Genomic DNA, 15,271 nt, shown 5'->3' with positions numbered 1-15,271 from the left:
TCCTAAAATACTTTAACTCTGGGGGAAAAAACCAACAACTCTGAACATACAGGCATCCAGTCCAACTCCTTGCAATTCATTTAGGTAGGGTTTTTGTTGCATGGACTCAGCACTACAACTAATGCTATGAAGAGTGATGGGGTGTTGCCAGGCTTGGGGTACTGTTTTCATTGACTAACGGGAAAATCGCAGCGGGGTAGCTGTGGTAGCCTGCAAGTGTGCACGTACACAGCACCCTAAACTCGAAATGATACGCAATGTGCCCTATGTAAATTTTGAAACTAATTTCAAAATAGCTTATTTTGAAATTTGGGGTTGTCTACACAGCACCAATTTTCAAAATAACATGCTATGAGTGCAGTGAGGTTTACCGCAATGGCGAAATAGCATGCTTGTTAATTTAAAAAAGATTTTTAAATGATGGGCGGCTTCTGTAGATGCAGGGTAGCCATGCAGTGTAGACATACCCTAACTGCAAAAAATTGAAGAACAAATGGTCCTGTAGCACCTTACGAGATTTTGTTAGTCTCTGAGGTGCTGCAAGGCCATTCGTTGTTTAAGTTTTTGTTTTTTTCCTAAGGGAAAATATTTATCCTTTAAGGCTGACACTTACTGTTAGCACTATTTAATAGTGGTCCATCCAACATTGATGTTAGTAAATTTCACTTATTCTTAGAAAGCTTCTATAAGCCTAGAGAAAGCTAATTTTTAATGTGCTTGTATATGGCATGAATAAAGATTTATAAATCCAACATACAAAATTATGGTCTTACGTAACAGGGATAAATCACTTATGCAAATCGTGTACCAAAGTTGTGAAATGGACTACAAATACAATAAAAATTAATTCAAAAGTTTAAAAGGGTGTCAAAGATGAGCCTCACCTGGGGCACCATTTGGTGATCTAGGACAGGATCTAGGTAAAATTGTAGCGTAGCCAGGCCTAAAGGCTTGGAGACAAAGTCAGCAGCGGGTATCAAAGAGGGCACTGGCAGAAATCAGTCTCCACTTCATCCCACAGAATTTCAAACAGGTTTCTAAATCCTGTGAGCAGATGGTCCTCACTAACCAAATGGTTCTCCCAAGGCAAATCCATATATAAATACACAGAAGCAAATGTACTCCAGCTCACAAGCTACCTTTATAACATATTTACATAGTCTTTCATCCTTAAGATTCAAAATGACTTAACCTACTATATAGCAACATGGCAGACATGCACTTTCTCTTGGGGTGGAGGGCAATAGCCCGTAAGTACAATGTGGGTGAGAAAATTTTGGTCAGAGGTAGTAATATTCCCTATGCTTAGACTGAACATCAGCAGGATGTTATTTATAAGTCAAACAGAACCTAAGCTATGGTCTCGTGACAGACTTGCAAAAGACTAAAATCATACAGAATGTAATTGTTCCTCTTCAAAAGGATGAAGAACTCTGTTGCCATTGCTGGGATCGGCGGTAGTCCCTCCTGTCCCAGGGTCAGATCCAAACCCTCTGCATTCCATCTTGCACCCATGCCCTAGGTCACAACCCCCTCCTGCCCCAAGTATTTGTCCCCTATCTGTGAGTGGCAAAAGTACAAGACAAGTTGTTTTATTTACAAAAAAAATCCTAAAATACTTTATTTAATAATTAAAATTTGTCAACAGGATAACAGATATACAACGCAATCATGTAGTCTACAGAGATTTTGTACATCAGAGAAGCAATATGGAAATACAATGCACCAGTTCCAAATTTTTTCCATAAAAGGGAACTTCAATCTTTGCCTCTTTGTGAATCATTGGTGTGGGGGCAGCAAAGGAACCCTGAAGAAACAAGAAATTCTCCCCAGTGACTCCTTGCATAAGAATATGACTGAGATGAAACAAGAATTAACTATCTCCCGAGAGTGCGATTGCAGCAGATGAGGGTGCCACACTATATCCTGTGGGACTGGCCCACCAGATACTTAGCACTTCATGGAAAAAGGGCAGTACCAAGCATATGAAAAGGCCTCCACATTAGGTAGGCATATAGGATTCACGAGCATATAGGTTGTGAGTGATCTCCAGCAAAGACAGTGAACAAGTAACGAATAAGACAAGCCAGTGATCCAACACCACAGAACTCTCCACCCTTTAAAATCCCCAATCGCCCATCTTCTTAAACATCTCCCCCTGCTTTCCCTTCATTCCAAGTGTCATTTCACTCTCATGGGACAAGTGCTGTGCACTTCATTACAGCAGTAGCCGATATCAACATTAACATTCAGTAAGAACTGATATGAAAACACTCTTAAAAGACTGGCTGGTTTTAAGGCCACTTTTTAAAACCTCCCCTGCCCCACAGTGTAATGCTCAGAATTTCCAGTAGGTTTCGCTATGGGACTAGGAAAAGGCAAGTTTCACCCTGGTTTGGGAGACTTAAAAAAAATAAAATAGAGGAAGACACAATCAAAGAAAGCTTACTACATGCCACAATTTCCTGAAATTAAAAACAAAACTTTAAAAGGCAACAGTCATTTCCTTTGTCTGTAGCTCCTATTAAACAAGAGCTTAATTGTCTCAAGACAAGGTCTATTAGCGCAGGAGCAGGTTCGTGGGTTTGGTTTTTGTAAAATAAAAAAATTTAAGTTTACAAGATGCAGCATATGTTGTTACAGTCTATACATTTCCCTTCCAGGGCAACATACATTGGTCAGTAGTGATTCAGAATATTAAGTACATTAAAAAGACACAAGCAAAATCAAAAATAGTCACATGTCAGTCTCCTGCCAGGACAGCATTTTTAAAAAAGGTTTCCTTTGTACACAGCAAATATACACACATGCTTCCCAGCTCTCTGGAACATCAGAGCTTAGATTATTTTTCCCCTCCCCTTACCAAAAAGGGAAAAACAAAAAGTTCCAACCAGTTTGTAAGGACTATTTACAGTGAAGAACAGGGTCCATCATGAGCAAGAAAGGCAGCTGGGGGAGGGGTGGAAGAGCTCAGTTCCAATGCCAGAGTGGTCCCCAGGATGGTGAGCCAGGGTGCCTGCATGCCTGGGGAGTATTGCTGTATCATGCGAGGTATAGTGTTCAGTTCCAGCCTGATGGCACTTGAGATGTGTTTGTTCCAGTGAAATGCTACATTCAGATAGGATCCCCCTGCACCCCAGCTCATAGCCCTTTTCTGGGTATGCTCTCAAGGCAAAGCATGGATGAGCCCCCAGGTTCTCTCTCACTGTATTGTCAAGAAGATAGAAATACCACACACTTTCAGTCCTCTCCGCTCTGGTTTCTCACTCCCTCTTTTGGAGGATTATGGCCGATGGTACCTAAGATGGAAGAATAAAATCAATGTCACAGCTGGAATGTGGGTAAACTGTAAAGAAGTGTTATGGATGTTTTAAAAAATCAGGTTGTCTATATTGCTAGAATGTCCGCACTGACAGTGTGAAATCACTGATTCTTAGTGATAATTTTGAAGTCACTTCACACCCCTGTGCACCAACCCACCCCAGTGGGAGACAGAGAAAGAACTTTACTTGCATTGCCTAGCCAACACACTCAAAAGTTTGAGGGGGCAGCTTTTCAGTCTCCATGCTCCACTGACTTCTATGCAGAGACTGTGGAGTGAGTTGGCGGAGGAATTGTAATGGGCTGTGTCTACACTGGGCCACTTATTCCAGAAAAGCAGCCGCTTTTCCGGAATAACTTGCCAGCTGTCTACACTGGCCACTTGCTTTTCCGGAAAAGCAATGACAATCTACTGTAAAATTGTCATTGTTTTTCCAGAAAAACTATGCTGCTCCCATTCGGGCAAAAGTCCTTTTCCAGAAAAACTGTTCCGGAAAAGGGCCAGTGTAGACAGCACAGTAGTCTTTTCCGCAAAAAAGCCCCGATCGCGAAAATGACAATCTTTTTTTTTTGCGGAAAAGCACGTCTAGATTGGCCACGGACGCTTTTCCGGAAAAAGTGCTTTTCCGGAAAAGCATCCTGCCAATGTAGACGTGCTTTTTCTGGAAATACTTATAACGGAAAACTGTTCCGTTTTAAGCATTTCCAGAAAAGGGTGCCAGTGTAGATGTAGCCATGGTGTTTTCTGTGACATGGGGACCTGGCGACCTGGAGAGGGAACATACACCACTAGCCAGCTGTTAACTAGAATCAGCTTTTGCTCACTATTGACTTACCAGGATTTGAACCCACTATAAACTGGTGAAAGGCTCACTAACTCATTACCCAGCCTCCAGGCCCACAGTTTACAGGCAGGTGCACGCAAGAAGCTCTCCCGCAATGAGGAAAGTGAAGATAAAAGTCTGAAAACTGCATCTGGTCATTTCTCCCACATAGGATTAAAGCTCATATTCTATATTAAAGCTCACATCCGCTCTTGGATCAAGGGGCTCAAAGCACAGCTTTACAAGCAAGACCCAAAGCAGCCACGGAGGCAAACAAATGGGCTGGAATCTTGTCTCACTCACCGTGTGAAGTGTTTGCTGTCTTCATGCACTGCCATTTCAGAGCTTTTAAACTCATTCAGTTCCTTTCGGATGGCAGCCTGCAAGGAGGAGGAGAGAAATCCTTTCAGGTCACCAGACGGGCATACCCCCCCGCACACACCGACCATTAACACAGACTCAGGACGTGCTACACAAATTGATCTGCTTATGGCTGGTCCGCACCATCTCAGTGACTTGTGGTGAAGAAAATGAAGGGCACATGTAGTTTTGAAATGGACAGGACTGACCACCGCCTCCATTTCCTCGTATCTGAAGAGAGAGCTTGCAGATAGCTATACCTCAAGTGAGGATTTGGAGATCAAACTCAGCAGCATCCTCATTTCTTCTTCAGCAACCCTACTCAAGACTCAGGTTAACCTTACGATTCTGACTAATTCCCAGGTGCCTGTAATCCTAAGGTCTGCCCAGTTCTTAAAGTACAATGATGCATGGAACTGGACTGAAACACTTTCCTGCCACGACTCTGATCAGGCAAGCTTCCGCCTGCCAAGAACACCCTCTTACTTGGGTCTTCCCAGCATCTGTACCCTGCCACAGCAAGAAGAGGGTGGTTGGGCCAGGAATGAGGAGAAAGCAGCACAGAGGCCCTTTGGGCTCTGTATGTAGGGAACGGAAGCTGTTAGTGTGCTGGTAGCGGGTAGATGCTCAACAGGATGGGGCCAGAGAGGTGGGAAGAGTCATTCGGAAGGAGGGAGGGAATTGGACGGTTCCACTACATGGAAGAGTTGAAGCAAAAGGAAGAAGAGCAACTTTACTTTGCTCACATTCCTGAGCATGGAGTATCCAATGTATGGCTTCAAGGGCTGGGAAGAGAGCACTCTTGACATTACCTTGTCAGCAGGGGTGAGTTTTGTCCATGGCTTATCTGCTCGCCGGTCATAGTCCTGAGCATTTGTCACTTCCACATACTCATGAAACCTCAGGATCTTCCTGGCTTGCAATTCAGCTACTGTAGGCCTTTGACTAAGCTGAAAACAACAGAAGACAGGTCAGCTTCGACTGTACTTGTCACCAATGTGCATATTGGTCAAAGACTCCACCTTTTAATCTTTGTGTCAACACGAGAGATCACTATTATGAACTGCTGGCTCCTGATGTGAGATGCAACACAGCACATAGTAACTCTTAAGGACAGTAGCTAAGTGCCTCCTCAGTGAAGTGAGTCTATGGTAGTGAAAAAAGCACACAGGGCCAGGATGGCATTTCAAACGAGAGCTACAGGAACAGATGGAGGGAGGGACCTTGATACAGTGATATCATTTCCCATGCCACTGCAAGAGACTGACTGTGTGGGTTGTACCCCCAACCAGTGAATGGCAACATGTACTCAAGCTCCATATCAATATGCTCTGGAAAAATTCCTTCCCAGCCACAATTATGGAACGAAATTAACTCTGTGCCTGTGGGCTAGACCCATCTGAGATCCATAGCTAATCCTTTTGGTATATGGGACAGGGCAGTGTTAGAATCTGGGGTAGTCTGTCCATTTCACACCCCATTCTGGAAATGGCAGTCAATTCTTGAGCCTAGCTGCCTCAAGTCAGGTTCCTAAATCCACATCTAAGCACCTAAATAAGTGGCTGTTTTTTCAGAGTACTGGGAACAAATCTCACTGAAGACAACTACTAAGCAGTTGCAGCAATTTCTCCTAAGCATTTCTTTAGGAAACTGATTTCAAGGCCACCCAGTGTGAAAACTATGGCTGCTGCTGTTTTACTATAAAACTCCAAGACCCCAGCGATAGGTGCAGTGATACCTCGACAGCTGAGACCAATAGGACAAGAAGCAATGGGCTTAAACTGCAGCAAGGGATGTTAGATTGGACATTAGGAAAAACTTCCTGTCAGGGTAGTTAAACACTGGAATAAATTGCCTAGAGAGGTTGTGGAATCTCCATCTCTGGAGATATTTAAGAGTAGGTTACATAGACTATCAGGGATGGTCTAGACAGTATTGGGTCCTGAGGGCAGGGGACCGGGACTTCATGGACTCTCGAGGTCCCTTCCAGTTCTAGTATTCTATGATTCTAATTCCCAGCCTGTTACAGTCAGAGGTCACTCAGGATAATCACAGAGCAACCTCACGGACTTCTCCACCCCTCTACAGTCTCTTAGGTGCTACTACCACCACCATCCATATCAGCTCAGAGAGATAGGCAGCACAACATGGAGCACTGCAGTACCTTTCTGGTGAGTCGGCGTTTAATCTCCCTCTTCTCGGCCTGCCGGTCAGCCTCATTTTTTTCTGGCAAGGGGAAAAAAATGTGTCATTTAAGCATGGCCAACACTACTTGTTTTTGAAAACTACTTTCAAGAGCTGAACACAGAAAATTAGCTTTTCATAGCAAGGGGATATCTGCATTTCCTACGGTCTGTCAACAGTAACAGCAGGCATGCTGAGAGCACTAGGGAAAGGATGTCTGAATCTTTACTTGTCCCATAATCTGTACTTGTCCCATACACCACAGATGGCTGAAAGGGCCTTACCTCAGGATGGGTCAATAGCTAACCAGGGCCCTCTCCAGACTAGCAGAGGACTCCAGGCAAATTTTTCTAAACCATCTGAGTGGTTTTGTCTCCTATGAGCCTAAATCACATTTTTAAATGGGTACTTGAAGCACCCCCCTCCCCAGATCTGTTATGCTACTGGTTTAAAAGGCAATTCAGAGAAGGACATTTCTGTTTAAAATGACCTCTGACATGTTCCTTTCTAAAGTTGATTTTTAAAGTCTTGTTTCTTTTTGACATTTATAACCGTTAACTCTAATTACACTCATCTGGGCAACAAAGCTAGACAGACCATAATCATCTGCTGGGTTTTATGCCCTAGCATGATTCAGTGATTTGTGGGCTGCACATACTGCAGTTAAGTGTTTACATCCAAGCAAAACACTTTTTATTTAAAAAAGCAACCGTGTGTTATTTCACAATCCTTCGGGTATAAATTACTGAACAGGGTCCTTTGAATTGTGTTCAAGTGTTCATACTATTCTCCAGGAAATTTCAGACAGGACAGTGTTTGCTGGTACCCCACAGAAGGGATACAGAACAGCACAGTAACACTAGCTCAGTGCAGTTTGTAAACAGGGGCCTAAAACCTTAGCTCTAATCACGTTCCTTCCCTGCATCACTCTGACGCTACAACCCAAAAGCAGGGCTTTCTACTGCAGGTTCCTGGATTCAATGGAGTCCCATTCATTAACCATAATTCAAACCATTGCTCATGAGTAACAGTGTAATTGGGAAATCTAATGAAACTGTTTTTTATACAGTGATGTAACAGACCACAGAATGCGCAGTCACCACAGTGCCAAACAGGGGCTCTGGAGTATTTAGCCTATTTTCCCAGGAGATCTCAGTGCATAAGAATGGCTAGACTGGGCCAGACCAAAGGTCCATCTAGCCCAGAATGCTGTCTGCCGACAGCGGCCAATGCCAGGTGCCCCAGAGGAAGTGAACAGAAAGGTAATCATCAAGTGATTCCTCTCCTGTCACCCATTTCCAGCCCCTAACCAACAGAGGCTAGGGACACCATTCCTACCCATCCTGGCTAATAAGTACTGATGGATAAGAACATCTGCAGCAAAGTGAAGTAACAAAAAACAAAAAAACCCAAAACACCCCAAAAGCAGCAATTTAAATGTTTGGGAGCTTCAGGGCAACTCTACTCACGTTGAAGTATGTTTCTTTGCTCCAGCTCTTCTGCTGTTGGTCTCTGACTTAGTCGCCTAAACGAGAAGAGGTAAAAACCATTACACTTGCTCAGCCATATTCCTGTAGGACTCACAGATGCAAACTCTCACATGGAGGCAATCAGGGACAGAGTTAATACCATGCTCACTTGACTCATCTTTCTCCCCCTTTTTGGATTAAGATCATTACTGCTCAAACCAGACAACTATGTTGTCCTCTGCCCTTCACAACTTTCCATCCATGCAGCAGAGTCCTCTAGACTGAACCTGGCCTACGCAAGTGCTGCTCTCATGGAGCTCTCTGGACCAGACAGCAGTTGTGTAGGCAACACAGGAGGGACAAGCTGGTCCGAAGTTGGGTGTAAATGGCTCAGAGAAGCTGTCAATACACCCTGTATTTGGTGAACACTTCAATCAAGTTTACTTGCACATCTGGGAGGGCTGAGCATAGCAGGAATGGTCCATGTGGGGATGCCAGATAAAGCAGGGCTGCCACACTCCAATACTTGTCACGAGATGCAGAGGATTTTTCCTTCTCTATCCCAAGGAGCAGGGGCACAACCGGGTGGCACAAGCTGAGCCCACACTTAGCGCAATGGTGACCAGGTGCCTATCTCCCCTACCTGCCAGGGCTGTCCTCAATAAAGAAAAAGTCTACTTGTTGCCACATTCAAGCAAGCAGATTTCTTGGCTTACCCTTAGTTATGCCAAAGACTAGAGGATTTTTCTTTTCCTTTGCACTTCGTACCTGATCAGAGCTGTTCCAATCTGCTGCCGAATTTCATTCCACTCCTCCTTGCTCTTGCGAGGAAAAGCATTCTTTTCCTCCAGCTCCTGCTGGGTGCCCATGTTGCCCAGCTTCATGGCCAGTGTGTCTTTCCTCTTCACCTTGTTAGCTAGAGTGCCTGTGGGAAAGGGAAGAAGAGTTCCTTATGTGAGTAGAGAGAGTGGTGCCCTCAAACTGTAAGAGGTAAGACCCATAGACAGCTTGACCTCTCTCTCCGCTCCTGCCTCCCCCCGCCCCCACACAGAGTCAAGTACCACAGCTCCCCTGCTGCCAGAAGCCAACACTAAGGTAACACAGCTACAGCACAGCCTGCCGCATGATGAAAGGTATCACACCAGCCTGTCTAGATAGAATGTAGGGATGTTCAATTTTGATTAACTAAATCGAATAGTCGATGGGATTTCTATCGACTATTTGATAAGAACTACCAAGTTTCGCCTTTGAAATGCACAAGAGCGCCTGCTGGGGCTCTTACACATTTCAAAGCAGAAGCGCCACATGGAGCCTGGGGGACTCTGAGGGAATTAACAGAACAGGGCAATTATCAAGTGATCGATCGTCTGTTGTCCAGTCCCCGCTTCTGGCTCTTAAGAGACTTCCAGACCAGGGGGTTGTGCCCTAGGGATGTTAAATTGTGTTTACTTAGCTCATTGAGTAGTCCACAGAATTTCAATCCACTACTTGATTAGTTGATAAGGGGGGAAACTGCAGAGCCGCAGTGGGGTTAGCCATCTGGCTGTTACTCCATTTAAAAGGCAGAGGTTCAACGGTGGACCGGGCATGAGCCGGGACTACTCAGCTACAGCACAGCCTGCAGCTGTTTCCCTGCTACGCTTCTGCCTTCCCCGCGGAGATGGTGCTGGGGGACTTTAAAGCTGGCTCTCCTCAGCACCGGCTCCTGCTTTTCCTCCCCAATTGCTGCCTCTGATACAGAGGCAGCAGGAGGGAAGTGGGGAGTGACTAGTCAAATAGTGTCTCGACTACCCAATAAGCCTAGGTTTATCAGGTAGGTAGTCGACTAGTTGCTTACATCTCTAGTGTGAGTGTACCATAAATTTACATAGTGGCAGTATGATATTTTCTGTTTTATTCTTTATTCCTTTCTTAATAGCTCCTAGCATTCTGTTACCATTTTTCACTTCCACGACACAGTGAACAAATGTTACCAGAAAACTAGACACAATGACTCCAAGATCTCTTTCTGGAGTGATAACAGTCCCCATCGTTCTGCATGAACAGGTGGGATTATGTTTTCCAGTGTTCAATACTACACACGTTGCAGATGTGGAGCCTCTCATGAGGCCAAAAAGAGGTTAACACTATGGGGTGCTGCAATGGTTAGCCCTTTCATTGGGTTCTTGATGTGACTCAATACAGTTGTGCACATATAGGAGTGAAGCTGTCTCCCCCTCCCCCAGGTGAAACCTTACTGTTATGGCTTTCATCTTCCTCTTCATCCTCCTCATCCTTATACAGGATGGGACCCTCTGAGTCCGAATCACTCATTCCCTCCTCCTCCTCCTCTTCTTCCTCCTGCAGGGGCTGCGGCATTAACCTAGGAATGATCGTGACAGATGGTGCTTCACCAATGTAAACGCGGTGACCTGAACTCCGTTGACCTTCTTGGTCTCCTTCCTCCTCCTCTTCATCATCATCTGGACTAACAAAAAACGCACACGATTATTATTTCTTTTAACAATGACAATGATTCACTTTGCAGTCAGGGATTTGTTTCTCTCCCAGCCCCAATGACAACTTAAATGGAAGTGCGTCTACGGAACGCTGGTCATTAGCACAGTAGCCCTCTCCTAGCCAATGGCTGTTGGACCTGGGGCTGCTGCACCCTGTTTTACCCCACAACTCTTTAGTGGGAGCTTTGCTGAGCTATTAAGTATTCAGATGTCTTTGCCTTCCTAGAGCACCTTCCATCCAGGGATGTCAAAGTGCTTTGAACATTCACAAACTGCAGCAAGTGAGACAGAGATTATGAGCACGATTTTCAAAAGCACCTAAGGGAGTCAAGAACTTGAGTCAAGACGCTTCCTTGGGGACTTCTGAAAACCCCCCCACACAAGTGGCTGGTCAATGGCCGTGGGAGTCTGAAGGAGACTCAGGGTTTCTGTTCCCAGGTCTATGCCTTAATCACTGCATGAGCCCTCCTTCCTGAAGGGTCAGACTGACTCAGCAAGCACCAATTCAAGGAGATCCATTGTCCGAAGCTAACACCTACACCACCTATCACCAGCCAGCCGCATATCACCAGCCAGCCCCATTTGGGTTTAAAGCTGCTGCCAAACACAGGCAGAAATGGGGGGAGACTCTCTCATCAAGTCCCAAGCAGTCGCTCTAGACTAGGTGTGGGCAATAATTTTTGAAGGGGGGGGGGCACTTTATAAGTTTCAGAAGTGGTCGCAGGCTGCCCTGGAAGAGGCGGGGCCTCAGGCAGAACAGCAGGTGTTGAAAGGGCTCTCACCTCCCCGGCAACACGCTGCAGGTGGGGCCAGGAGCAGCGAGCTCTTTTAACTCCTTCTATTTACAGGGCTCGCACGTTGGCAGCTGCGGGGAAGGCGCGAGCCCTATAAACAGAAGCAGTTGAAAGGACTTGCAGCTCCCAGCCCCGCTGCTAACACATTGCCTGGTGGCCGCCAGGAAAGCACAAACCCTTTAAATAGCAGGAGTTGAAAGGGCTCACTCCTCCCCAGTGGCTCCCAAGCAACGTGTTAGGGGTGGGAGCTGCCGCGGGCTGGATCCGGCCTGCTGACAGCCTCTTGCCCAGCCGTGCTCCAGGCCATCAGGAGCAATCACCGATGAATGAAGAAACTGAGGATCTCACTTTGTCTTGTCAGTGCAGTTAAATACCTAGATTCCTCAGCTCTGCTTTTGCTTTTCCTGCCCAGCATTCCAAGGTGATCCCCACTTCTCTGAATACTCAATTCCCAGGGCATTTTCCTCAACTGTAGGTACTGTGTGTAGACACGGGGTGCCGCACTCCCACACACAATGCAGACCACTGCATGCCTGGCTGCCCCCCCTCCTTACAGTGGTGGCTGCCCATCAGTGCTCCTGCATGCGCAGAGTCTGTACTCACACTTTCAGCATCTCGATGGTGACTGGCAGTGACCTGGTCCGGCCCAGGCCATTGTCCTCGCAGAAGCTGTCGTTTTCAAAGAGCAGTGAGTGAGCCCTGTGAGACCCCTCCGCAGGTGGGGTAACTGGCAGGGGGCTTGTCAGTGCCTGCTGGATCCGGATGTGCAGTGGAATCTGGGGCAGCCGCGTTGGCACGTGAGGTTCTCCAAACCCCTGCTCTGCCACCCTCTTGGGCACTTCCAGTGACTTGAGATCTTCCTGTTGAGGGCTCTCCTTGGGCAGTTCCAGAGAGAGCTGGGCTTCTGCTGCAGGGCTGGAGGCAGGCAGGGGTGTGCGTAGGGGCTCGGGAGGTATGTGGCTGGGCAGTGGCGGAGAAGGCGAAGGTGGTGGGTGAGACATGGTGATATGCACTGGTATCGATGTGGGACGAGCAGCTGTCACTGCCCTATCACTTGGTGCTTTCGAGGCACCTGCTGACTCCAGTGAGGGTGCCATGTTAGATGGAATGCCCCTCTTGGGTGGCAAGGGTGGGGAAGGCTTTGATAAGCCCGTACCACTGTTCACTGCTTGAGACAGTTCAGCTGGAAGAGAACAAAGGTCCCACATTTTGTTAGTGTCTTGTCACCACCAAGGACTCCTCACTCACACACGGACTGAGCACAGAAAACTCTCAAGATGCTACAGGACCCAGTGGGTTAGAAACGGGCAGATTCCGACCCATTAAGACCTCGATCAGATTGCATGACCTCCTGCACACTCAGCTGCTCGCTCCTTAAAGCCAGATGCCAGAGGTAACCAGTGGCAAAGCTTCTCACTTGTGCTTCAAAGAAAGAAGTCAGGACAAAAGCCAAGCGCAAGCAGGCCGGAAGAGCTCCGCTCATCTTGCTGATCTGCATGGAAGGCTGGCTTGGGGAGAGTGCAACAGTACAGCCAGCTCCAGGAATGGCAGCATTCCTCAGGCAGGTGCTGGACATGCTTATCAGTATGCTGCTCACCTAGCGAAGCAATGAATGCAACCAGGACACTTTGTGCTTGCATTTACAGCCATCACCCAACAATGGAATTTGCTACAATATCCCCGGCATAAACCTTCACTTAAAGCTTTTCCTTTCATAGCACACTTTTAAGGTATTGCTATTTGAAGAAGAAGCAGAGGGACCAGGGCTGGATCAAGACATGACACCGCTTAGAGCCTCAGCAAGTTTAAGAGGCCCCACAGCATTACCAAAAAAAATGTGTATTAGTCTAACAGAAAGGAGAATGAAAACAGAAATAAAGTTTATTTAGAGGCCTCTCAATCTGAGGCCCTAAAATGTAGCTTGCTTAGTTTGTGCATACATCTGGCACTGAATGGGACTGAAACATTGAAGGGCTCACACTCAATTTAGCTATCAGAGAACATTTCTGCTAGCTACTCTTCTGCAGGATGAAAGGGCTTTCTCCTACTCCATATGGACTCAACACTGGATCACAACAAGTCCTGTTACCAGCTTACCCTTCATCTATGGTGCTACTGCGGTCACTACATCTAAGGCAGAGTTGACATAATGAATCTGCATTTGTCCAGAGGGTCCATGAAATCTATAGTTGGGAAAGTCCCTTCCCAATTTGTGAGGCCGATCTGATTATGATGCAGCGGTATGTGCTGTTTGATGCGGATCAAGGAGAGAATGACAAGAAAAAAGCAACTAGGGGAAGAGGGCTGGAACCCAAATGTAATGTACCAAAATCCAGAAAATACAGTCTTCACAAGTGATTCCCAAATGTGGAGTCCTCACACTTGGTATGTCACTTCTCTCAAAGGGGAATATCCCATGTTTAATAAGGACACCGGACTTCTGATGAAGTGGAGAACCCTGCACAGAACTAGTGCGTTGAGCTTTGCAGCAGGACTGGGATCCCATGCGACCCACAGTACCTACTGCCATAACCATGGGAACATAATTTTTAAAAGTCCCATGCCAGGCTCTACTACACAGTGGCTTTCGGGCCTTTAATATTAATGCAAAAGAAGCTTCTTAGGGTTGAAAGGTCAATTTCCCTCCTACCAAATTGCTTTGAAAACATCAGTTTTATTTGGTGTCAAATTGTGTTCCATGGAACAATCACACCTGTGTCGACACACTCCCAGATGTGGAACAAGAGCTACTAGTCTTTTGTGCAGAGCCACAAAAGGTAGCAAGAGATCAGGAGATAGCGCTTCCTGGGGAGACTGCAGTAATACAGAAATGGTCACATTTTTCAGAAGCTCAGAATGTACAGATGTTTCACTGCAGATTAAGGGCCCTGAGTCTGTCTAGTGCTGAGTGTCCTTCAGCTTGGAGGGTTTTCAGTGCCATTCAAAGCTACATAAGATCAGCCCTTAGAGGACAGGTTTGGCTACTAAGAGACCGATTCTGAGACCAGTCCAGCAGCCATCCTCTCTCCTTTTCTCTCCCCCATTCAGGGGAGCAGCTATAGAATTAGGTCCAACTGCAAATCCAATTGGTCTCTCTTCATGAGTAAGAGTAAGGAGTCTCTCTCACCAGATTAATAATTAGTTTCACTGCATCCAGAACAATACAAATGCCTCTAATCCAACACAGAAGCCAGTGCTGTTTTTGTGACGGTACTGCCCAGTATGCAGTACCAGCACCTCCATTCTTACCTGGAAAGAACGGAGCGTACCAGCACCTCTGTATGCAAATGTCTGTCAGTCGGCTGGCCGCATTTCTTAAAGGGGCCACATGTCTTAAAAGGGCAATGCCGGCCCCACACTGGCTTCCCCCCCCCCCCCCCCTCAACTTTTTCCCTGGAGTACTGGCACCTTTATTTCATTTATTTATTTATTTAACAAAAAAAGCACTGATGGAAGCCAACCCATTGCTCTAGCAAGGGGTAAATTACCCACTTTACTGTGAATGCCACAGCTGCGCCTGTACTTAGCATTGTCTTGGACAGAATCCATGCATTCACTGTGAACTACTGTAGGGTAAGATAGTAATAGAAATGTAGCCATGTTCGTCTGATCTCGCTGAAACAAAAGAGAGGACTATGCAGCACTTTAAAGATTAACACAATGATTTATTGGGTGATGACCTCATCACCTAATAAACCATCGTGTTAGTCTTTAAAGTGCTGCATAGTCCTCTCTTTTGTTTCTGTAGGGCAGTGGTCCCCAACCATTTTGTGGACAATAGCACATTCATGTTTTCAGAAGAGTGTGGCGGGCGCCAACAA

General features: G+C 46.2%; 1 protein-coding gene across 6 annotated transcripts in view; it reads right to left on the bottom strand.

The window, feature by feature from the left end:
* Positions 1-2,459: 2,459 nt before the first annotated feature.
* Positions 2,460-15,271, bottom strand: part of PHACTR4 (phosphatase and actin regulator 4) — a 117,884-nt gene continuing 105,072 nt past the window's right edge. For all 6 annotated transcript variants that reach the window (XM_075908596.2, XM_075908593.2, XM_075908595.2 and 3 more), the window contains 8 exons: positions 12,054-12,633; positions 10,396-10,625; positions 8,927-9,083; positions 8,159-8,214; positions 6,670-6,731; positions 5,318-5,455; positions 4,449-4,525; positions 2,460-3,299 (listed from right to left, as the gene is read on the bottom strand). In XM_075908596.2, coding sequence (XP_075764711.1) covers positions 3,284-3,299; positions 4,449-4,525; positions 5,318-5,455; positions 6,670-6,731; positions 8,159-8,214; positions 8,927-9,083; positions 10,396-10,625; positions 12,054-12,633 — 1,316 coding nt within the window. In that variant the 3' untranslated portion in view covers positions 2,460-3,283. The remainder of the gene's footprint in view (positions 3,300-4,448; positions 4,526-5,317; positions 5,456-6,669; positions 6,732-8,158; positions 8,215-8,926; positions 9,084-10,395; positions 10,626-12,053; positions 12,634-15,271) is intronic.

Source organism: Pelodiscus sinensis, chromosome 26 (genome assembly GCF_052426305.1).
Source record: "Pelodiscus sinensis isolate ZL-2025 chromosome 26, ASM5242630v1, whole genome shotgun sequence".
NCBI classification, from domain to species: Eukaryota; Metazoa; Chordata; order Testudines; family Trionychidae; genus Pelodiscus; species Pelodiscus sinensis.
This window is presented reverse-complemented; position numbering and strand designations above follow the sequence as displayed.